Here is a 24,919-nt window from a genome sequence, read left to right as displayed (position 1 = left end):
TCATCTCAGGCCTCAATAACATCCTCAAAACATCCTCTGAATGTTGCAGTTAAAACATTATGTCTTAGTTAACCTTAAACCTTATAGGAACATTATTTGAAAAAATAAACATCCTAAAAAGGTTCTTTGAACATTAGATTAAAACGTTTCTTTAAAACCTTATTAGAACCAATAGGTAACGTTAGCCAAATTTGTGAGAACATTCCCCGCTAGCTGGGATGTTGTCTGAACGAACGAGCACATGCTTGCCAGTTGGGGTAAAAAGTGCATGAGTGCAAGCAGCACAGCCCGAAGCTCTAGCACGTTGATATTGCGTGCACCTTCCTGGGCAGACCACTGACCCTGAGCAGTCCTGCCCTGCCACACCGCACCCCACCCTGAGAGACATGCATCCACAGTGACAGTCTCCCGGTGGGATGGGCGGCACCCATCGGCACGCCCATCGAAAGATAGGCCCTGTCCCTCCAGTGGGACAGAGAGTGGAGGCACCGCTGAGACACCGTGACTCTCCTGTGCCACTTGGTGTCCAAATGAAGGCTGTTCAGCCACCTCTGCATGGGGCGCAGAGACAGCAGGCCTAAGGGCAGTCAGCCGTCAGTCTGCCCAAGAGTCAGAGGAACTGAATGTAAGGCACCTTCTTGCCCAGACTGAAGATGGGAAGAAGGTGGGAAATGTCGTCCGCACGACGAGGTGTCAGGTAGGCCCTCATGGCGACTGAATCTAGGACCATCCCCAGTAAGTGACCTGTTGGGAGGGGTCCAGGCAACTCTTCCTGGTGTTTACTGTTAGGCCCAACCGGGCTACGTGAAATAAGAGGCGCGCCGTATCCTGGAACACTTGTGGCCGGGACGGCGCGCAGACCAGCCAGTCGTCTAGATACGGCAGGACCTTCACGCCCTGCGCCTGCAGGGGTGCGAGAGCTGCCACCACGACCCTGGTGAACACCCTTAGAGAGAGGGAGAGACCAAAGGGAAGCACCCGGAACTGAGAAGGAAGTAGACGTCCCTCAAGTCCACGGTTGCAAACCACTCCCCCTCTGCGACAACACAAAGGGTGTCTGCTGTGGTTAGCATATGGAAGGGCAGCACCTTCAGGAATCTGTTGATTCTTCTGAGGTCCAAGACTGGACGGAATCCGCCGACTTTCTTGCTCACAAGAAAGTACGCCGAGTAGAACCCCCCCGGACTGAAGCAGAGGGTCTACTGGCTCGATTGCACCCTTGGCCAAGAGGACGGACAACTCTTGGGCAAGGGCTAAGGCCTTCGTTCCCTTCTTACTTATCCTAGCTGCACATCCAACACATCGTTTATGATCGTAAAGACACAGAATCTAACGGTGCCCACCTCAACACTGAAAGATACAAACTTGCGACGTTATCAACAAAAACGTACATCAAAACATGTGGCGCTCGGTAGCCTAAAACGCTAACATGGCTTACCTCGGTTTTGTCTGGTCAAAACTGGTCTTCAATGGCATTAAAACGATAAAAATGATGCTGTAGTTAATCCATAGGTTAATATCCAATGTGACTGTGCCCCCTTTGAAATGTTCTGATAATCTATAAGCAATAAAACTGCAATTCCGTTTTCAAATATCAGAGCAGATCCTACGCTCTGTAGCAAGATTGCATGCGCATGTTTTTTTTTTTAACATGAGTGTGTGCGGGAGGATTTCCCTTTGATTCTATTGGCTCTAACGGTCAGAAAGAGATGTCACATGTCAACATCGAGCAAGAGGGGCCAGAGATATGGAAAATCCACCCAAATGGCCCCAGAAGGTTTTTGCTAAATCTGTCTAAAAAGGTCAAATATCACTTGTTTTGCATCAATCTTGATACAGGGTACTTATTATATGTTGTACTTTTGATTCCTAAAGCTTTTAGTCTACTAACCCATCATCCAAGGTTAGTTTTCACTATAAGTACAAAATATCTTTTGGACAGACACTATAATTTACAGTTTTTTACCATGTTCAATCTGAATTTTCTTTAAAATAAAAAACATCTATATTGATTCTGACTTTTCTACATCCAACTCACAGGTTTATCATTACTTTGAGAAAAAAGATTATTAATTTAACCCTTTTAGAAGGGAAGATATGGTGATTTGTTCTGGGAATGTCATTTTCGAGCCTGAGACCTGAAAACAGGCTTGGGGCTTAAGAGAGGGTGCATTCACACCAGCCTTTTATAGTCCGGTTGAATCGAACCCTGGTGCGTTTAGCCGCTTGGTGCGGTTCATTTGGGTCGGTGTGAACATAGTCCGAGACCTCTTAAGTGAACTAAACAACCGGACTCTGGTCCGCTAAAATAGGTGGTCTCGGAGCGCTTGCTTGCGAACTCTGGAGCGGTTCATTGCTGGTGTGTCAACGCAGTCCGCACCAACACATAGGAAGCGTAGTATTTACGTGTCACAAGAACGCGGATGTCTTCAAAAATCTTTAGCGAAAGAGTCTTTCAAGACATCCGCGGTTGTTTAGTTAAAGAGTAGCAGAATGAAGTGTTGAACAGTGTATTGTAAAGTAAAAACAACTATCAAACTAAAAACTATACATAAAAGTCAGAGCCACCTGTCGTCTGTGAAACGCCCCTCCTTACTGCAGAACGTCTCTCATTATATGTGTTACAATGTTTTTAACGGACGTTAATAACCTGCCGAAAGTGCCGATGCTCCATGGCAGAGGCTCCGGTAGAAATTGCCGGGATTTGCGTTTTTACCCCCTTAATGTCTGACCAATGGTTGAACAGCATTTCCGTGCACATGACTTGTGTTTAAAGTTTATAGTCCGTTTGAGTTTTGCCCGTGTGAACGCAAACCGAACCTTCTGAGAAATGAAACAATGTAACAAACTGTGGTCTGGTGCGCACCAGAGAAGCGGACTATTAGGTGTGAATGCACCCTTGCATTCTTATACCATTGTGTACAATAATTATAATGAATAAGTTCAAACTAAAACTTACAGCTGATTAATAACGGTATCTGACTTGAGTTTTTATTATATCAAAAACCTGTTGAAATGCTACTGTTATTTTTACTGTCCCCCAAAAGCGCATCGGCAGCCTCCAGGAATGCTTCTTTCACAACTTCGCCGTCTTTGAAAGACTTCATGTGTTTCTCAAGAACGTGACTGACACGATAAGATGCTCTGGTAGCAGCCTTGCTCTTGTTGTTGGGCCTGGTGAAAATGGACTGCTGTGCATTTAGCTGTCCTTTCAGGCCCCTCCCCTTTTGGAGCGTAGGGCAGAATTAGGAGGGAATTCCGTCTCGTAGCGTTTGTGCACTGTTTTGAAATGCCGCTCCTAAATTACCCTTCTTCAGGGGCGGCGCCAGGGGGTAGCTTGGAGTTGCTATAGCAACTCCAACAATTGGCCTAGCAACGGCTTAGCAACCCCATTGTTTTGTTATGAAAATGTATCTATATTTATACACATTCTCGTGAGATCTATCAGGGATCGTTGTTCGCTCTCATCACTCTAAAAACGCTCAAGTTTCACCCATGGTTTCACCGCGGCTGCCAGCTGTGTTTACTCGCATCATTCAAACAAGACGCGCTGGCTCGGTAGCTACAACTTCAACAAAATGAACATATTTTACCATGATTAAATTGTAATACACGTTTCTAAATGATGCCGAAGTAACAACATACTGATACCGGTTAGTAAAAACCATGAATTAATGCTTTGACAAATCTGCAGACCAGACGGCAGGCGAAAAACCTTTTAGAATGCTTGTTTTCTGAATGAAGATCTGGGGGGTATACTACGAAGCAGGATTTTCGCTTAGCCGGCTAAATTCAGGGAAAACTCCGGCTTTCCGGTCCTACGAAGCTGGTTCTCTTTTTAGCCGGCTAGATCTCCATGGTAACTTATGCTTAGCGGCTAACCTGGGGGGTATACTACGAAGCAGGATTTTCGTTTAGCAAGATAACTTCTGAGATTTCCGGTACTACGAAGCTGGTTCACTTTTTAGCGGGCTAGATCTCCATGGTGACTTATCCTGGAACCTAGTCTGTGCTCCGGAGCAGGATAGGTTCCAGGATAAGAGATCAACTCAGCGAAAGCACCACGCCTGCTGACCAATCAGAGCTCAGTGTGCGGAGGAAATACAGTTTAAACTGCCGTTGCATGAAAGACGGCCGGCCAAAATCACCGACTGTGTGAACGTGAAAATGAATAGAACATCACCTCCCATCTTCAGAGCAATCTGACTATTATAACTATTAGGCTATGTTAAGAAAGCTTAATTAAATATCTGCCACAACATAAGTAACCGGATCAAAGTAACATTACCTAGTCTACAGTCCGCAGCACTGTGAGTGCAGACGTCGATGTGTCCCATTATCATTCATATCACACGTAAGTAGCTCTAGCTGTCCTTTCAGGCCCCCAGGGCAGAATAAGGAGGGAATTCCATCTCGTAGCGTTTGTGTACTGTTTTGAAATGCTGCTCCTAAATGACCCTTCTTCGATAAAGCCACGCTCGCATTGCAGATGAGATTGAATTGGAATAGATACAAAAATAATCATCCTCCCACTCGGAGTGAAAATTATATATTTTGGGCTTTTTTGCTTCTACCATAATTGCGGTCTTGTGTGTGTGCGGACTGTCACTCCTGTTGACACGGACAACGTCAGCGAACTAGTGCCCACTGCCCACCAGCCACGCCCCGACACATGGGGTCACGCCGGCCAATCACAAAGCTTTGATGCGTTCAAGTGCATTATTCTGGCACAGGAAGATTATGTTATAGGACATTAACGATAAAACAGAATATTGTTGTTCTATTTTTAGACACATCTCGCGATCGACTGGTTGGGCACCCCTGACCTAGCTGGATTAAATAAAGAAGTTTAACAGGACAGCTTAGCCAGGCGCCTGCTGCTAGAATCAAGCAACACGTATACCAGGAGCGGGGGCGAGAACACTGCTTTCACTGGTTGAGTTAATAACGAAAACACAAAGCTAAGACCAGAAAAATGGCTTCTCAAGAAAAAAACAGCACGGGTAACTCCGATGCTTATCCCAAGCGTCAGCCAAAGTGGCTGCACAGGCAGGACATAGTTAGGCTGAGCCTACTACTACTACTACTACTACTGCTAACTAGCTAAACAAGAAAAAGTACAAAAGAGCATAACAAGGGCAACTCCTGGGAGAGGGAGCGGAAACGCTGCCATCACCAAAAAGTTTAAGCCAAACAGCAACAAGACAGTAATCAGGACAACTTAGCTGGGAGAGGGAGCGGAAACACTGCAATCACCGACCAAGCTGACACCAACGTGTCCGTCGAAGTTTCTGCGCAGCGGCCACAGCTCCTGGAGAACGAGTAAGCCCGCGGCTCCGACTGGATCAGTCGCAAAGCTGCATACAGCCAGCTGTTTGCAGAGAAACCCTTAGATCAAACGTTCCAACCGAACGCTGCAGGCTACAAGAATGTAGCCACGGTACTCTCGTGCAGCGAGAAGATGAAAGGAACAGATCCTCTGACGACACCGGTATATAATAGCCGGTGTCACGTGGGTCACAGGTGACTTTGTTGTTATTGGTACTCGAGCTGCGCATGTGCGCGATGACATATCCAGTGCTCAAGCACCACCTCTGGCGGTCAGTAGAGACGAAATAGAACTACAAGTGTCGGTGTCATTGTGAATGTTGCCTTTAAAGAATGGGCTCATTTTCAGACTTCCTCAAAAATACGTGAGAACAAAAGGAGGAGCGTGAAGGCTTTAGTGACATAAGTGGAATAGAAGAAGAAGAGGCAGGCAGGGAGAGGGGCTGACTGCCTGACTGATTTCATGACTCACTTCTCTTCAGGCGAGAGGCTGGAGAGACAGGTGGTTGTGTGTGAATGTGTGTCCTCATGTCACTGTGATGTGTGTTTGGAGGTAATTGTGTGTGTGTGTGTGTGTGTGTGTGTGTGTGTGTGTGTGTGTGTGTGTGTGTGTGTGTGACATATTTGACGTTCAACAATGTGAACCTGAACAACACACAGAAACACATTCACGATCATCTGCTGCACATTTGTATGGACATCATTAATCAAAAGGACACATCATCGCTGGTTTGTCTGCAGGACGATCACTTGTCTGCTCACCACACACACACACACACACACACACACACACACACACACACACACACACACACACACACACACACACACACACACACACACACACACACACACACACACACAGCTGGAGGCATCAGGGTCGGCTCTTTGTATCCTTGGTGCAGAACGTTCCCTGTGAACACACAGAGCCACGCTGCCTGTGTTTAGAAGCCATCAGCTGACAGATGAGTGACTGATATTGATGTTCAGCACCTGCTAACACTGGCTGCTATCTTACTGTTTTTACTCAGAGCCACTCAAATATCACTGACTGCAGTTGTAAGAATCTATCACTGATAATGTGTGTTGTGAAAGAGACACTGTCCACTGTGTTCAGTGTCCACAAACACTGTACCTATGCATGTCAGTTCATCTGACACTCATACACACACTTTTATCTTTGTGAGAAGAGTTGGAGCTGTTGCTGGATGTGTGTGTGAGGGCTGCTGGCTTTTCAGTCACATTGAACACTCCATTGATACAGTTTCATCACAAACACAAACACACACACACACACACACACACACACACACACACACACACACACACACACAGGATAAGCGATCACAGGATCAATGAGGGTGCACCATTGAATCCATGTTGTGACTGGGTGTGGTTGTGTTTTTCAAAATACTAACACATGTAATAGTAATGAGACACCTATATTTGTCATAGTCTTTGATGCAATATTATTTAAACACCTTCTTGTATATGAAGAGGAGAGATGTGAATACGTTTTGAAGGGTACTTCTGTTTTTTTACAGACTCCCTATTCTGTTTAGCGTATTAGCATAGTTTGGTTTCTGCTGTGAGGGTCATAGTAGTTTGTGCGGAAGTCCCCAGATGCCAATATTACAATTTAATAATGAAATCAAACTGAAATGTAATCTGTATTTGCATTAATTATGGGAACATTTTAAAATAACGTTTTAAATATAATAAGATTCAAAGTTTTTACTTGTCACAGGCTTTTTCAAAATGGTCAGTAAAGTACAGGATGGAACTGTGCCAAGACATTTATGGAACAATATAGGCTATTAATTATGAGCGACCTTGATAGCCCTAGGCTTGCACTTTTTTCTGAAGTTCATGTGATCAAATACTGTACAGCCAGTCACATCTGTGTATATGCAAAGGAAGTAAAGGTACGTTTCAGGAGAAGGCCACCAAGTGAATTGCATTTGCTCCTCGTGATGGTGCTTATCCAGCCTGCATCATTATGTCTCTTTAATGTCAATACTGAAGCTCATTGGTTCTATCCCAGTAAACTTAACAGCATATCATCAAACCTGAGTTATGATAGCAGAGTCAGAGGAGCATTGACTTCTATATGAGACAGGTGACCTGAAACAGGAATACTTAAAAAAGTGATATGAAATGCACTGGTCTGGTTTCATGAGCTCATAAGCAGAGAAATCAAATCAAGTTTTATTTATATAGCACATTTATAAACGATTTTTGGTGGAGCCAAAGTGCTGTACATATAATAAAAATAGCCTACAGTAGAGACACTCTATAGCAAATACAATAGCACAGATTGTTCAGAATATCAGTATGAGAAAAACGACACCCTCTATCCTTAGAAATCAAAATGGTACAAATCCAAGCACCCATTTGAGCTGTACCGTTTCTTCAAAGTTTCATTTCTGCTTTGGGTGAGAGAAGCTCACATTTTTTGCACCAAAGCATTCCGCAATTGTATTGTAAAATGAATCTGATTGACTGAGAGCTGGGACACTGTTTAACCCTCCTGTTGTCTTCGGGTCAAATCTGACCGATTTACTACTTTCATCAATCATAACTTTTTTAGTTTTACATTCGATTGCATTAAGGCTTTATGATATCCTTCACGGTAGACATTTGAACATATACAATTACTGATGACCACTTTCAGCTTTTAGTCTCAGATCTCATCATTCAAGGTGGTTTTCACTATAAATAATGTTTTTTCTTTGGACGGACACTATAATTTACATTTTTTTACTATGTTCAATCTGAATTTACTTTAAAATAAATTGATTCTGACTTATCTACATCCAACTCACAGGTTTATCATTGCTTTGAGAAGAAAGATTATTAATTTTCCCCTTTTAGAAGTGAAGATATAGTCATTTGTTCTGGGAATGTCATTTTCGATCCTGAGACCTGAAAAACAGGCTCAGGGCTTAACAGGTTAATGCGTGCGTGCGTTATTTATTTACTTAATCGTTTATTTGGCGGGGACAATGCACAGTAATGAACACTTAAAACATTAACATGTGTCAAGCGTAACAGTGCCAGATTTACCTTTGAGCTCATTTCCCTCCGCAGTCCCTCACATAAAAACATTTAAGAAAATTACATTTTAAAAACATAGTGTAGCAGTGGCCGCAGAATAAATATATTAATTAACAGTTTGGTTAAACCACTAAGTCCGACAACGCCAGTTTGTAGCAGTGGCCGCAGAATAAATATATTAATTTAACAGTTTGGTTAAACCACTAAGTCCGACAACGCCACCCCGGGAATTTCACCCAGGGAAATGTGACAAGTTTTAAGTCACTAGGACACACAGGTTCGGTTACTCATGGAACAAGAGACGTGGTTCAATTATCAAAAATAGAACAATTTATTTGTATACAATAGTAAAAATACAATTTATAAAAACAGTCACACAGGGCTATATCCAAAAGAGAGAACGAACAAGGGGGCTGAGGCTTACCAGTGGGGGAGAGGGTCAACGAATGAGTAGAGGGATCCCACAAAAACAAACTTAAGTCACCCCGGTCACACGTGTTCCACACTCACACAATCACACGGAGAAAAGATCCAAAAACCCGGGGGAAGCACAGCACACGGAAAGGGGGAAGCCACCACCTCGGACACCAATACCACCACCTTCAGCTCTCAGTAACTAAAACAGGAAAACAAGGGAAAACACAATAAGTGGGGGACAAAAACACAGAATGACTCAAAATGAAATAAACCAAAATAAGCCGCAATCATGCGGCATAAACAAAACTATGCAAAAAGCAAAGAAAGAAAACCTAAACCAAAACCATTATCATATAAACAAATAATGATTTGACCAAAGATATATCGACACTAATTAATTATAAAATAAGCCAAAAGAAAATAAAGAAAATAACAAAAGAAAATAGGAATAAACAAAAAATAAACTATTAATGAAAAGGAACAAAGTAAACAAAATAGTTGAAATTGGTGAAGGAAAGAATAACTAAACAGAAGGAGTTAGCCCAGCAGTCCAGTCACTAAAATACCACTAGGGGAGCGGACCTCTAGTACAGAGTAAGCCACGCTAAACCGGCCCAACCACAGTAGCCAAAAGCGAACAATCTAAGTAGTGTCCAGCAGCACAGGATCGGTAGGGCAGGTGATGATACTGCCGTAGGCAATGCCAAAACCGGACCAGACACGATAGCCAGACGCAGACAATCAACTAGCACTTAGCAGCACACAGGATCAGCAGTACGGGTGATGACCCTGCGCCAGAAACCCGTCTCTTTTCGGTGCAGCAAAACAGCAGCGGTTCTTTAAAGCCTTAGCTTGGCCCTAGATTAACAATAAACACACAAGTATAATATTAATGTTCAGGAAAGGTGTGGTGAATGGACTGAACAAATCGCCGTACCCACCGATCAGGCAGAGAGGAGAGAGTTTCATGCTCTCTATGTTACGGCTACTTGACGGGCATCGCCAGGAAGACTCTCCGCTATACAAAACAAAACGTGACTACACGTAAGTATGATAAATTGCGAAACTTTACCTGAAGCCAACTATTCTCCTACAACATACCTACGCCGGTGGCGGAAGCAAAACACGGCAAGAACGGAAGTGGGTTGGTCTGGGCACCAGCGAACAAGAGGCCGCCAGCTAGAAGCCTCTGCTCCTTTATAGGGTGCCCCCTGGCGGTGATAGGCTAAAAATAATATGCCTTACAACACTATTTACTGCTCATCCTGCCACAATCTATCCCCCCATTTTCATCGTCGCCCCGACGATGTACAAATCAAGCCCAGGTTAGCTAACCTAGGCCCAAGGTCTAAAGATGACAGACACCGAGTTAGACACCGGACCAGGAGAGTTTTCAGCCACAGGCGCCAATTCTCCCAACGCTCTCGGGAGATGATGGACATTAGGATGCTGCCCAGCGGTTAACCGTGGTGTCCGTCACGAGGTCACTGCGCTAGATTCGGGGCAAGTGGATGGAGGGATAGCCAAGCGAGGGGAAGGCAATTTTGGCATGGCAGCGAGAGCTACCGAAGGACCGGTCTCAATGGAGGCTTCGTCAGATGGTGGAGGCAGCCACCAAGGGGTTTCTGGGGTCACCACAGCTGATCTGGTAGGAGGATTCGGAGCTTCATTTCTTGAAACCCACAGGTCACCATCAAAGGAAAGCTCATCATCTGACTGTGGTGAGTCAGGAGGAATTGAGAGAGGGACAGGGACATCATCTGGAGACCATCTGGAGTGTGTGCCAATCACAGCTTTCAACAAAGTGCGGTGGACCCGTTTGGTTTTGGTCAGGTCGTTTGCAGGTGCAATCGTGTACACCGAACCGCCGTTTGGTGCTTTCACCACTATATACCTGACAGAACTCCAAATATCCCTGATCTTATGCCGTCCTCTTGCACCACAATCTCGCAACCAGAGTAACTGGCCCTCGTTCAATGGGACATCTTTGACATACTGGTCATGGCACCTCTTTCTGCGCTCTGCAGCAGTTTTTAACCTCTCTTGAGCTCCTTCAAAGGCAATTTGCAATTTTGCCTGATGCTCCTGAATCCACTCATGGACAGGACCACCGACTGGATCAGGGACTCTACCCAACAGAAAATCAACTGGGAGCCTTGGCTCTTGTCCAAACATCAACAAGAATGAAGATTCACCAGTTGACTGATGGGGAGTAGTGTTGTACGAATACAGTAGTTGTGGCAAGCAAGAGTTCCAATCCCGTTTCCGAGACACAGGCGGAGTACGCAGCAAGTTGTGAAGGGTTCGGTTGAACCGTTCACATTGACCATTGCCTGCCGGATGGTAGGGAGTAGTGCGAGATTTTTCGATGTTATAGAGGCTGCAAAGTTGTTGGATAAGAATGCTCTCAAAGTTTCGGCCTTGGTCTGAATGTATATGGGCTGGGACACCAAACTTTGAAAACCATTCTGTGACCAGAACCTGTTGGTCGCGGGTGGCAAAGGCCAAAGTGTACTTGCTAAAAATGTCTGTAATTACAAGGACATTTTCCAACCTACTATAGGTGGGCTACAAGACAGTGAAGTCAATGGCTAGAATTTCATTGGGTCTAGAAGCCAGCAAGTGTCCCATGGGAGCACGAGCCGCTGGTCGAGTGTCCTTGGCAATTTGACACCTCTCACAACTGCTGCACCAATGTACCACCTCAGAGGACATACCTGGCCAGTAACACCGCTGCCTAAGTAGCTCCAAGGTTCTTTCAATACCTTGGTGGCCATGCCTCTAGTGGACTTCGGTGAGCACCTGCTCTCTCAAAGCAGCTGGCAAAAGCAGCTGCAGAACTGCTTCACCCCCATCAGAGCGAAAGATCTGGCGATAGAGGACCCCACTCCTCTCAACTAACCGGTCCCATTGGCGGAGCAGTGCCAATGCTTGCCGGGACAACTGCTTCCTCTCATCATTGCTTGGACGCTGCCTCCTTCTCCAGAACACCAAGAGTTCCTGAAGGACGGGGTCGGCTTGCTGAAGTGCCTCCATATCAGACTGTGTATGATGAGGCAAGGCTATGACAGCTGCTTGGGTTGCCTGTGCTACTGGCAAGGCTTGCCGTAAAGGCAAGGGGAGCGAGGTGCTAGGGAGCATAGCTTCAAGATCTTGCACCCCTGGTGGGTGCTGACGGGACAGGGCATCAGCATTTCCATTACTTCTACCAGAGCGGTACTTAATCTCAAAGTCGAAAGACGCAAGTTGGGCTGCCCAACGTTGTTCAGTGGCTCCAAGCTTTGCCGTGGACAGGTGGCTAAGGGGATTGTTGTCAGTGAAGACAACACATTTATGACCAAGCAGATATTCCCTACATTTCTCAGTCATGGCCCACTTGAGCCCCAAGAACTCCAGCCTCATAGAGCTGTAGTTGGCAGAATTGCGTTCCGTGGGCCTCAGACCTCTGCTGGCATAAGCTATGGGCCTGACCTTACCACCTTGCTCCTGTGATAGCACAGCTCCGAGGCCACCAAAGCTTGCGTCGACCTCCAGAATGAATGGGAGGGAGAAGTCGGTATAGGCAAGCACAGGTGCCGTGGTGAGCTTTGTCTTGAGAGCCTCAAAGCTCCTATGACACTCCTCAGTCCAGTTCCCAGCAATTTCACGCTCTGATCTCCTTTTGGACTTGGTGCCAACTCAGCCACCAACGTATGTAGAGGGGCCGCCAATTTGGCAAAGCCCTCCACAAACCTACGGTAGTAACTGGCAAAACCAAGGAACGACCGCAGTCCAGAGATGGTAGTGGGGGGCTGCCAACTGGCTACCACCTCCTGTTTGCTGGGATCAGTAGAGACACCCTGGTCAGAAATCACATGGCCCAGGTAACGCACCTCTCGCTGGAAGAAAGCACACTTTGATAGCTTAGCCTTTAAGCCCTCATGCTTTAGCCTTCTCAGCACGACCTCCAACCTCTGAAGATGTTGATCCACGGTGGAAGAGAATACCACGATGTCATCAAGGTATAAAAGCAAAGATTGGCATTGTTGGTCCCCGAAGATCCGCTGCATCAATCTTTGGAAGGTGCCAGGAGCATTGCAGAGTCCAAAGGGCATCCGATTCCACTCAAAGAGGCCAAACGGGGTGCAAAACGCAGTTTTTGGCCGATCTGCTTCTGCAACTGGTACCTGGTTATACCCACTGGCTAAATCCATAGTGGAAAACCAGCTGGCACCGGTCAGCGCATCAAGGGACTCTTTGATTCGAGGGAGAGGAAAAGCATCTTTCCTGGTTTTGCTGTTCAGCTGCCTGTAGTCTACGCACATGCGCAGGCTGCCATCTTTCTTTTTCACTAGCACGATGGGGGATGCGTAGGGGCTGCAACTCTCTCTTATGATCTGTGACTGCTGTTAAGCTGCTCTTGCTGGAGTTTTAGCATCTCTCTCATCTCACTCAGTTCAGACACCTGGGAGCCAGTCACCACCTGAGGACCACCCTGAACTCCATACTGTAGACCAAGAACTAAAGGGACAGAGTGACTTCGGCCCCTATTAGCACCAGGCAAACCCTCCCGCTCCCACCTGATTGCTTCTGCCCTGGCATCAAGTAATGCTGCAGTAGGTTGCCGACGTACAAACTGTTTTAACTCACGTCACAATGCACCGTCAATGACATGCTCTACAAATTGGTCGCGCAGCAAAACCTCTGCATTAGGCATATTGTCAGGCGCCCGCTGCTTTATAGACGACATAAGACTAAGCAACGCAAGGGAGAATTCCTGGAAAGTCTCCCCTTCTTGCTGTCGTCAGGAGAAGAAAGCCTCTTGTAAAGCTACGTAAGAATCAGAACAACCATACAGCTCTTGCAACACAGCAAGGACTTTAACAGGGTCTTCCCGCTCAGCACTTGAACGGTATTTTATCTCATCACGGGCCTCTCCTTCGAGATGGTCAAACAGGAAAAATGCCTGATCGGATATAGCCAAACGGTGCGCTCTCATACAAGCCTGTATTTCCTCAATCCATTCACTCAAACCTATTCCTGATCTTCCCCTAAACATGGGACATTTCCTGTCTCAGGGCACAAAAACCAGTCTCTCCGCTGAAGGGGCACTAGCATGGGAAAGAACAGAAGTTGGCGGAGCAGCAAGGAGAGGTGCAGCATTAGGACCAGTCACCGCCGCAGCCTGTTCCTGCCACAGCCTCTCATTGTCTGCTTTTAACTGGGCAACTAAATCCCTCAATTCTTGTAACTCTTCCTCCATAGCTACCCCGTTCAAAATTTAAATAGGGAGATAGGGCGACAAAATGGACAGGAAATACACAATAATAAACACTGTGACTTACCACAGGTCCACAAGAAACCAGCTGCTGTTTTGCTTCGGAACACAATATAAAACAATTATTTAAAGGCGTGAAACAATTGTTTCTTACAACCACAAAAATAAAGAACAATCGAAACACACGTCTCTGTTAAGCAAAGAGTAGATCCTGCCGACAACGCAGTTTGTAGCAGTGGCCGCAGAATAAATATATTAATTTAACAGTTTGGTTAAACCACTAAGTCCGACAACGCCAGTTTGTAGCAGTGGCCGCAGAATACATATATTAATTTAACAGTTTGGTTAAACCACTAAGTCCGACAACGCCACCCCGGGAATTTCACCCAGGGAAATGTGACAAGTTTTAAGTCACTAGGACACACAGGTTCGGTTACTCATGGAACAAGAGACGTGGTTCAATTATCAAAAATAGAACAGTTTATTTGTATACAATAGTAAAAATACAATTTATAAAAACAGTCACACAGGGCTATATCCAAAAGGGAGAACGAACAAGGGGGCTGAGGCTTACCAGTGGGGGAGAGGGTCAACGAATGATTAGAGGGATCCCACAAAAACAAACTTAAGTCACCCCGGTCACACGTGTTCCACACTCACACAATCACACGGAGAAAAGATCCAAAAACCCGGGGGAAGCACAGCACACGGAAAGGGGGAAGCCACCACCTCGGACACCAATACCACCACCTTCAGCTCTCAGTAACTAAAACAGGAAAACAAGGGAAAACACAATAAGTGGGGGACAAAAACACAGAATGACTCAAAATGAAATAAACCAAAATAAGCCGCAATCATGCGGCATAAACAAAACTATGCAAAAAGCAAAGAAAGAAAACCTAAACCAAAACCATTATCATATAAACAAACAATGATTTGACCAAAGCTATATCGACACTAATTAATTATAAAATAAGCCAAAAGAAAATAAAGAAAATAACAAAAGAAAATAGGAATAAACAAAAATAAACTATTAATGAAAAGGAACAAAGTAAACAAAATAGTTGAAATTGGTGAAGGAAAGAATAACTAAACAGAAGGAGTTAGCCCAGCAGTCCAGTCACTAAAATACCACTAGGGGAGCGGACCTCTAGTATAGAGTAAGCCACGCTAAACCGGCCCAACCACAGTAGCCAAAAGCGAACAATCTAAGTAGTGTCCAGCAGCACAGGATCGGTAGGGCAGGTGATGATACTGCCGTAGGCAATGCCAAACCGGACCAGACACGATAGCCAGACGCAGACAATCAACTAGCACTTAGCAGCACACAGGATCAGCAGTACGGGTGATGACCCTGCGCCAGAAACCCGTCTCTTTTCGGTGCAGCAAAACAGCAGCAGTTGTTAATCTAGGGTCAAGCTAAGGCTTTAAAGAAAGCCTTAGCTTGGCCCTAGATTAACAATAAACACACAAGTATAATATTAATGTTCAGGAAAGGTGTGGTGAATGGACTGAACAAATCGCCGTACATACCGATCAGGCAGAGAGGAGAGAGTTTCATGCTCTCTATGTTACGGCTACTTGACGGGCATCGCCAGGAAGACTCTCCGCTATACAAAACAAAACGTGACTACACGTAAGTATGATAAATTGCGAAACTTTACTTGAAGCCAACTATTCTCCTACAACATACCTACGCCGGTGGCGGAAGCAAAACACGGCAAGAACGGAAGTGGGTTGGTCTGGGCACCAGCGAACAAGAGGCCGCCAGCTATAAGCCTCTGCTCCTTTATAGGGTGCACCCTGGCGGTGATAGGCTAAAAATAATATGCCTTACAACACTATTTACTGCTCATCCTGCCACAATAGCAAAAACTAAATACATGATATGCAAAAAGAGCAAGAGCAGCATACACAAGTATTTATGACATGGCAGTACAATATAGCAGCAACGACATATAAAGTGCAAGAGAAGATACAAGAGCTACATAAAGTGCAAGAGGAGATACCCCTGTGTTAAAGTGCATTTAGCGGTGATTGCACGTATGTTTGTTTCTCAACCATTCTTTGAGTTGACCTTTGAAGCTATTGAGAGTGGGACAATCCCGTATCTCAGTTGGGAGGCTATTCCACAAAGAGCTGCCTTTAATGGGGAGGACATTTTGTCCAAAAGTGGTCCGTCTGCGGCGGACTTCACAGTCTCCTATGGTTTCGGGCCTAGTGCAGCGTCCAATAGGCGCGTACACACCAGAGTACTTTTACCCCTACTTTTCCCGTTGAGTTCCGTTAGTGCCTGGAATTTTGCGTTCACACCAAAAAGAGTACTTAGTTTCGAGAATTGTCACGTGTGGGGACTGGCTTCCCTTATGGGGACAAATTGGAGGTCCCCATGAGGGGGATCATTCATTTTAGGGTGAAGACTTGGTTAGGTTTAGGATTAGGGTAAGGGTAAGGTTAAGGGTAAGGGTTAGGGTTAGGCATGTGTTGGTTATGGTTAAGGTTAGGATAAGTCTCCAGGAAATGCATGTAAGTCAATGTAATGTCCCCTGAAGTGATGTATACATGGTGTTTGTGTGTGTGTGCGCGTGTGTGTGTGTGTGTGTGTGTTGTGTGTGTGTGTGTGGTGTGTGTGTGTGTGTGTGTGTGTGTGTGTGTGTGTGTGTGTGTGTGTGTGTGTGTGTGTGTGTGTGTGTGGTGTGTGTGTGTGTGTGTGTGTGTGTGTGTGTGTGTGTGTGTGTGTGTGTGTGTGTGTGTTCTGAGTGTTTGTTTCCCTATAAAACAGCTGCGGGCAGCAGGTACTCTGAGAGTCACGGACATTAATTCATAGATCAAAGCAGACTGGTTTACAGACTTTCCTGTTTTGCCAATCCGGTGCTTAAACAAATAGCTCTACACCCCTGGCCGAAATGTCCATAAAATTAAGTCTGAGTTCTAAATATATCTAAAATAATGTATGCACTGTCATTTCCCCACGTAAACACAACAGTCTGCAATGAAATGGTTGTCCCCTGTGTGTTCCACTTCCTCCTTGGTGCATTGCTAACTTTCTCAAAAAATAATAATAAAGTCAGGACTTTATTTTTTTTCTCATATTTTTGTTTTATGTCCCTTTAGGGGCTCCGTACTAATCACATATTTACACACAAATTATTTTTATGTTCACACAAATAATTACGAGACATATCTAAGCCCATACTAATGCTTTTAACCCTTATAAATGTTGTTATAACAACATTTAAATTTCAGTTTGAAAAAAATATCCAAACTTCTCCAGGGCCTCCAAATCTGAGGAAGCACATGTGGGATGTGTTACCCTGGTTAGCTTTGCATTTGGTATTACAAATAATGCAGCGTACATGAGTAAAGTTTGCTTGCTCTTAAACAAGCTGACAAAGCTCATAATTGTACATCCAGTGGCACTCTCAGGTAGGAAGAATCAACCCCAATTGTTTTTTTAAGAATTTGATTTTTGCAGTAAAATTACCAACACTACAGAGTGATTTAGGGATTTTCAGATGTTCAGTTATTTGCTTTGGTGTTGGGGCCTGCAGCTTACATTGCACAGTGGGTTTATCTGGGCTCAAATAGGCTGAATATAGCTACCTGGAGCTTAGAGTCATGGCTGACACCTCACACACTTATTGTATACAGCGTAAACAAATGAGGACAACTGAGGGTGAAGGATCCATGTTTGCATGTAACAGTAACCTTGTAACTACATCGGCTTTGCGAACCATTATATGTTAAAGGTAAAAGATGAAGGGATCAGCGTGTATGAAATGGAAATTAAACTAGATGGAAGCAAGGAATAAACAGTGTGGCATTATGGGTAAGCAGGCTGTGATTAGAGAACAGATCAAACTTTATAGAGTTTTATTTCCAGGATACAGCACCTCCATATACATGCTGCCTGCTTTGTAGAGAATTGCAGTTAATGCCACAGTTCACACACAAACAGAAGCTTACACATGCTCATTGAGCTTAATTCAAACACACACAGTGAATCAAACTGAGAAAATAAGCAGACACACAGCAAACAGCACATTACAGCACAACATGTCACAAGCTGCAATCCCCAATACTTGCCCTAAATAATGGTGTGTGCCACCGGCATGAATAATGGACGATATATATCCATTTCTGCCTCTCCGTCTTTGTCTGTACAGTTCTTAGAGATGCTGAGGAGGCCGTGGAGGGACGAGCCACATGCTGATGAGTGAATGAAAAAAGGACGGAACGAAGGAAAAACAAACAAAGAAGGAGATAAATCCAGCGGAGGACAAAAGGAAACATAAGGGAGTTGAAGTTGTGAAGCTCCATGAAAGAGGAGAAACGAGTCCAATCAGGGAGTGTAACACACAAAGTCCTGAGAGACACAGAGAGGATTGGAAGTGAAGGAGAGGAAGACGAGCAGGACAGAGACGCTTGAAGCTGGGGAGAGGGACGGGCTGAGGTAGGAAAGAAACTTCTGGATGGTCTCCACAGCAACACCCAGCTGGTTACCCCCCCTCCGAAAATGGCCTCCAACTTCAACGACATCGTCAAGCAGGGCTACGTTCGCATGCGCAGCCGCAAGCTGGGGGTGAGTGTTTGTAGAACATTGTCCATTAATCAGCATATCATTGCATTTGATGACACATCATAATGATGCACTTTATGTTTAGCAGTATTTTCAAAAGTGTATCTTTACACTGGTTTCCGTAATCCTGCCACACAGGTTATTTTGTTTCTATTCGTCAGGTTTGGACAAATACAACGTCTCTCATAATGACAAGTAGGATAATGATAGTCTATAAGAATCACCAGATCATATTTACATTAATTATATTTTAGCAATTTAACAATATTTACAGAACATTCAGAACAATTCACAAAAGATAGTAATTCTAAATAAATAAAACATCTAACATGTTAAGCATTATTAAACTTGTTGTGTTATATACCACAGATATGAACATGATTTCTAATGCAAATGTATCCAGGTCTGAAAATATGTATCATACATGTTGGTTATTTAGCAAGGTGTAAAACTGTGTGGATAATTTAGCTAACAATTAGCATGAAGGACTAAGCTAGACAGTTTCTTTCCAAAAAATTTGCTTAGGGTGAGCCAGTGGTTCAACTTAACCCCCCAGAGGCACTGAAGTGAAGTCTCTGCAGTATAAAATGCTCAATTTACCCCTCGACTCGGATCAACTTCCCCCTGAGATGGGGCAAGTTCAGCCACAAGACCCCTTGTGTTTTAGAAGTCATATTTCCATGGCCCTTTGTGATAGATGCATTATTTGAATTGTGATTGACCGAACACATCCTGAAGTAAAGGTTGTTATTGTCATTTCACTTCTATCTAAATGGTCCTTGCCCAGAGGACAAATTAAGTAAAAATAGGCTGATCTTACCCCACTCTCCCCTATATTAAGCGTGACCCCCTGAACAGAGTGAACCTACATTTCTGCCTGTGGCTTGAGCTGCATGGGGAATGCTAATTTGAGTGAGTATGAGTCATATTCAGATAGACAGGCGGTGGAATTCAACTTTGCATGACTCATAGTATGGAAACCTAATGAATTGGAGCTCGGCTCTGTTCAGCAGCTCACTTCAAATACTGCTGTGCTGTTTTGAAGTCAATCCAGTGTTTGATGGGGAGCCAGTGGAGGTCCTGGAGGATAGGGGTCGGAGCGTCGGGTGGAGGTGAGCATACGGGCAGTGGAGTTTTGAAAATATTGCAGTTTATTGAGGATACTGTATATGCAGGTGAACCATAGAGGAAGCTGTTGCAGTAATCCAGTCGGGATGTAATGAAGGCATGGATCAGAGTTTCAGCAGCGGTGGATGAGAGGGGGGGTCTGATGAGAGGGAGGGTCTGATGAGAGGGAGGGTCTGATGCGGGCGATGTTCTTTAAGTGGAAGAAGGCGGTTTTAGTGATCTGGTTGATGTGAGGGAGGAAAGTGAGAGCGGGGTCAAGGATGATACCAAGGTTACGGACGTGAGTTGAGGGGTTGACGATGGAGCCGTCGATGTTTAGAGGGAAGTCCTGGGTGGAGCGGGTTAGTGAGTTTGAGCCAATAATGATTATTTCAGATTTGTCACAGTTTAGTTTCAGAAAGTTATTTTGCATCCATGTTTTGATGTCAGTGAGGCAGTTGGTGAGTGAGTGGTTGCAGAAATAGTTTTTGTAGAGCGGTAGAGTTGGGTGTCGTCGGCGTAACAGTGGAACCGGAGTTGCTTTGATCTGTCCAAGTGGGAGGATGTAAGTGATGAAAAGCAGGGGACCAAGTACACAGCCCTGGGGGACGCCGTGAGTGACTGAAACAGTGGGGGATTTGCAGTTGTTGATGGAAATGAATTGTTTTCTGCCAGAGAGATATGATTTGAGGTGGTGCTGGTTATGCCAATTAAGGACTGAAGGCGGGTGGTGAGGATGGAGTGGTTAATGGTGTTGAAGGCAGCGGTAAGGTCAAGGTGAGATTGTAGTTGGGAGGCTACAATTCGCTCCAAAATCTTCAACAGGAATGGGAAGTTGGAGATGGGCCGGTAATCATTGAGGGTGTCAGGGTTTATTCCGGGTTTTTTTCTGTACAGGGGTGTGTGTGTGTGTGTGTGTGTGTGTGTGTGTGTGGTGTGTGTGTGTGTGTGTGTGTGTGTGTGTGTGTGTGTGTGTGTGTGTGTGCATGTGTGTGTGTGTGTGTAGTTCTGTACCGATATTATTTAAAATCCTAATGACTTTGGAAAGTCAGTGTGATCAGCTGACTTTTTCTTCCATTGCAACAATGAGGCTCACGTTCATGTTTTAAAAAAATGGCTTGTAAAATGTCACAACCCCTAACTACTACTGACTGATTCACTTTACACTTTTTAGGAAATAAAACAGTTTTTTCATACAGTTAGCACTGTGTGTCTGTTAGAGAGTCTCTCTGCTTTTTTACATTTCATCTGACTAGCACTGACTACTTTTAGATGACCTTCAAGAGGACTGAAATCAATCCGATTGACCCATGAAATGTGCAATACACAGTGAAAAATATGACTGTGGAGTGGTAATGATTGGCCGAGTCAGTGTTGTTTTTAATGTTGAATTAAGTTATACATTTTTTCTCTTTCTCTGTCTTGACTGCCCTTGTTTTTTCATCAGAGGGCGTCTCCACTGGTTGCAGAAAGTAGTCTGATCGCATAGAAGCCTATGAGGAAATGACCCTGCTTCTCACTTGATTCATACCCCAGGAAATATTTTACAGTTTTCAAAAAGCTTCAGTTTATGCCCTCAATTGCTAATTTCATATCTCACAGAAAATATTATAAATGATTTATTATATACAGTCCGTTTGAGCCGGATGTCAAATCAACTTGGCTTTTACATTTCCTCTCTTTAGGAGTCTTTTTGTGTTCACTTTGAACACTAACTGATCTTGTTGTCTGCGTTATTATACCCTCTTTTAATTGCTCTGGGTCTGCTTTCCCTCTCTCTACTGTGCCCATAGCGCTGATTCCTCACATCTCTTTCTTCCTTTACTGCCTCATTATCTGTATCAGTATCTGTATATCTACATTGTTAGCAGGACAGTTGGGCATCAGCTAAAAGCATCTGGTGTTCTTTGAATATGTAAAGCTTTTAACTGGTTTTACAGCAAAACATTTATTTAGTTATTATATATTATTTGTTACCTGCTAGTGTAAACATTTGTAACATGACAAAGGCATCTTAATTCCATTACTTCAAGGCTAGTAATGGGGCAAAAAATCTTTAACTTATCTGCTCTGAAGCGAGGAATAGTAGGTTTTCCCATTTTTCCCATTCTGCCATCATCATCAATGCAGATTACAGTATGTGTAATTTCAAATGTACTTTTATAAGCATTGTTGAAGCTGCATTATTTAATTTTGTTTAACAATCTGCAAACATAACACATGCATTAGTGCCTAATAAAGTTATTTCAACGTTTAAGCAACCCATTGACTATTTACACTTCCAGCTGACACACAGGCACACCCATTCATTCAGAAAATAGAAGTCACACCTTCTCTTCAACATCCAGCAGGTCCCATCTAAACTGGCTTCATATATACGTCTGATTGTATAGAAGTTTATGAGAAAATGACCGTACTTTTCAAATGATTTATTACTGAAGTTAACATCTATCTTACAAGTTTTAGGTCTCAGTCACTTCTTGCTTTTAAGTCTGCAATATGGCCTGATGTTGTTGTTGTTGTTGTTGTATATATGATTTGATTTTGTTTAGGGTGGATGGCCACTCCCTAGGTGTTGTTGAGTCCGGCGGTTGTTTGTGTTTACGTTTTGCGACTTTTACTCTTTCACAATGTGTTTTCTCTTCTTATATACAGTACATTTGATGCTTTCTGGACCAGCCTTCCCTCTCTCTCTAGCTTTGGTTTAGTTGTTACCAACTCCCAGGGGAAATATCTGGTTGGTTCAGCTGCTAAATGCTTACTAAAAGTCAATCAGTCACTAACTAAATGTGTCTGTCTGCTGTTTGATACAGGAACATCAAACAGTATCTGATAAGCTTATCAAAGGTCTCAACCATACCATTAATGGGAGTGATGGGAGTGATGGGAGTGAACCAAAACAGTAAAGTTGTGAGTTGTGAAACCAAATCAATAAGCTCAAAGATGCTAAAAAGTGAAGCGGAAATGTAGCTTTGCTGGGATAATTTTGTATTTCATTATTCATATTACAAAAAATCAGTGGCGAACCGTGTCTATCACAACTGGACCTTCTGTAGACACACACACCCAACGCCGCCCCAGATCAACAACACAGATACGATTCTCATTTATTCATTTTATATACATTTTATTACATTTTATTTATATAATTAAATCGATTTTTTGTTTGTTTTATCTAAGTGTTCCAGGATATTCTCTGAACACCTTGAAGGCCCTGACGGTTCGCCACTGCAAAAAATGTCATTTTATCAATTGTTAATATAACAATGCTTATAATTGCAGCTTTGTGCTTGTGTTTTTGAATGGTGATAGCATTAACAAAGTCTTAATGAGCCTCAGCTTTGTCTGGACTCAGTCTGCAGGGTAACGCAGCGCGGTGGAACAGGCAGGCTAGAGACAGCACGGTGGAGAGGAGCACAAAGAGTGGTTTGAGAGTTATCTGCATCCTCGGGCGGAGAGGGCATGCACAGCTGAGCTCCTCCTCAAGGCTCGGTACATATAATACTATAAGTCATGCTTAAATTAAATCTACAGGAACAACAAAGCCAAAAGAAAAACCTGAGACATGCGAAATCCCAGCGTACCCTGACTGAAACTAACCCCGGTTTTTTCCACGCAGTGTCTGTTTCTTCTTTCCTGCTTTAGCAGTGCAACACTCCTCTGAGCCTATTGAACTGTATTGAAATTCTACTGATGCGATTGATATTGATCAGCCTATGGGCATGGAGCAAGAGTTTAACCCCACACTCTCCTCAAGCAACATCCCACCTAATTCGTATCCTGTCAATGCCCGACACCACAATGGTTAATGACGTCTGAAGTCTGCAAATATATGTGTTCATAAGAGGTTTATTCCATCTGTCCAAATGGGAGTGGGTATAAGGAAACAAATTCAGTAGTAGTAAAACACATGTCCCATCCTTCAAATGCATACAGTACACACACTAAAGAGTTGGATGTATTCCAAACTATGAGATTACAGTAGGATAAACACTCCTTGGTGGGTATTGGAATAAAGAAAGAGCTCTACTAATGCATGACACCAGCATCGAGGAGTTCTTGGACATCATTTCCAGTAATGGCCCATTCTGGAGAGATGAGAGCATCCTGAATAATTCATGCAATCACCAACCAAGCAAAAATGGTCAGCTATAATTTATGTTTCCAAAATGTTTCTTTAATAACTTTTTATAGCTTGCCTCTAGGCAGATATATAGTATGTTGTGTTCAGAAAAACAAATAGTAAATTATACATATAGATTAATAGAGGAAGAATACCTCAGTGTGCCCAAGAGTTTAAACAAGCTTTAAACATGGTTCACAACATGCAAGCCGACCGTACCAACTCTGTTATACAATATAGCAGAGAGGAACTTCTTTACATCCGAAACTCCGTGGAAAATAACCCACCGACAGACAATGGGGATTCGCTACCTGTTGTCGTACCTGAGAGACACAAAAACAGGACCAAGCGAGCAGTAGGGCCGAGAGGGAACTTTTTGGTAAAAACTCAACTAGACGTGTTTGGAGGAGAAAGAATGCTGAGCTACCGTAAACCTTCTCTTACTCTGGCATTTTGTGGCAACTCCCGTTCAGCAAAGGCAGATGCCTCGGCAAGTTGTGGCATCTGTGGCATATGCCGGAAGTACTTGCCACATATACCACAGAGTAGCGGCCTCTGTGGCAGTTGCCGGAAGTACTTGCCACAAAATGCAGATGCCACGAAATGCGCTTGCTGTCTCTTCAAGCGAGGGTGCCGGGCCGGGCTGGTGGTTCAGACTGAGGAAATGAGAAAACCGACCCCCTCTTCCGAGTATTCTTCTGGCTAATGTTCAATCCATTGAAAATAAACTAGATGAACTCAGAAGTCGGATTGCTTTTCAACGGGACATTAAGGACTGTAACGTGTTCATTCTCACTGAGACCTGGCTCAACCCCGCGATCCCGGACTCCGCCATTGTTCCAGTCGGCTTCACTATCTTTAGCCAAGACCGGACTGCTAACTCGGGGGAAAGTAAGAGAGGCGGTGTGTGTGTCATGATGAACAATAACTGGTGCACAGATGTGAGGATTATTTCTTCGAACTGTTCTGTTCATTTAGAGCACATCATGATCACATTCCGAGATTTTCACGTGCCGAGAGAATTCTCATCTGTGGCGATAACAGCTGTGTA

General features: G+C 44.1%; 1 protein-coding gene and 1 long non-coding RNA gene across 7 annotated transcripts in view; one reads left to right on the top strand and one right to left on the bottom strand.

Moving 5' to 3' along the window:
- Positions 1–5,435, bottom strand: part of LOC117554635 — a 68,085-nt gene extending 62,650 nt beyond the window's left edge. For both annotated transcript variants that reach the window (XR_004570294.1, XR_004570295.1), the window contains exon 1: positions 5,261–5,435. This is a non-coding gene — a long non-coding RNA (uncharacterized LOC117554635). The remainder of the gene's footprint in view (positions 1–5,260) is intronic.
- dok4 (docking protein 4) overlaps positions 1–24,919 on the top strand; it is a 137,631-nt gene that overhangs the window by 88,865 nt on the left and 23,847 nt on the right. For 4 of the 5 annotated variants that reach the window (XM_034229088.1, XM_034229091.1, XM_034229089.1 and 1 more), the window contains one exon: positions 18,226–18,641. In XM_034229088.1, the coding sequence (XP_034084979.1) occupies positions 18,576–18,641 (66 nt within the window). In that variant the 5' untranslated portion in view covers positions 18,226–18,575. Of the gene's footprint in view, positions 1–5,296; positions 5,323–18,225; positions 18,642–24,919 lie in introns of those variants that run through there. The other variant, XM_034229092.1, reaches the window with a different exon arrangement.

This window comes from Gymnodraco acuticeps, unplaced genomic scaffold (assembly GCF_902827175.1).
Source record: "Gymnodraco acuticeps unplaced genomic scaffold, fGymAcu1.1, whole genome shotgun sequence".
NCBI classification, from domain to species: domain Eukaryota; kingdom Metazoa; phylum Chordata; class Actinopteri; order Perciformes; family Bathydraconidae; genus Gymnodraco; species Gymnodraco acuticeps.
Note: the sequence above shows the minus strand (reverse complement) of the source record. Positions and strands in the feature narration are given on the sequence as shown.